The 296-nt window shown below is 54.7% G+C and overlaps 1 protein-coding gene across 1 annotated transcript; it reads right to left on the bottom strand.

Moving 5' to 3' along the window:
- Positions 1 to 3: 3 nt before the first annotated feature.
- Positions 4 to 294, bottom strand: RAB33A (RAB33A, member RAS oncogene family; the record flags this gene model as incomplete). Its single annotated transcript, XM_010014821.1, has 1 exon — positions 4 to 294. A coding segment is annotated over one exon (291 nt), but the record flags the coding sequence as incomplete, so codon positions are not given.
- Between the last annotated feature and the right edge of the window lie 2 nt (positions 295 to 296).

Raw genomic sequence — 296 nt, 5'->3', positions numbered from 1 at the left:
CAGCCGGCAGGCCAGGCACATGAAGATGGCATCCACGTTCTGGCTCTCCTTAGGGTCCTTGGCCGAGGTCTCAAACAAAAGCATATTATGAGCATCGGCGAACTTGAGGGCCATGCTGGATGGCACTTGGATCAGGTCCTTCAAGTCACACTTGTTCCCAACGAGCACCCTGGGGACAAGGGGGGACACCGCGTGCCCATTGCACTCCTCGATCCACGTCTTGAGGTTAGTGAAGGATGACATCTTCGTGACATCATAAACGAAGACGACAGCATGCACGTTTCGGTAGTAGCGCT

Source organism: Nestor notabilis, unplaced genomic scaffold (assembly GCF_000696875.1).
Source record: "Nestor notabilis isolate BGI_N333 unplaced genomic scaffold, ASM69687v1 scaffold18395, whole genome shotgun sequence".
Taxonomy (NCBI): domain Eukaryota; kingdom Metazoa; phylum Chordata; class Aves; order Psittaciformes; family Psittacidae; genus Nestor; species Nestor notabilis.
The sequence above is the reverse complement of the archived record's forward strand: the minus strand, read 5'-3'. Positions and strand labels throughout refer to the sequence as shown.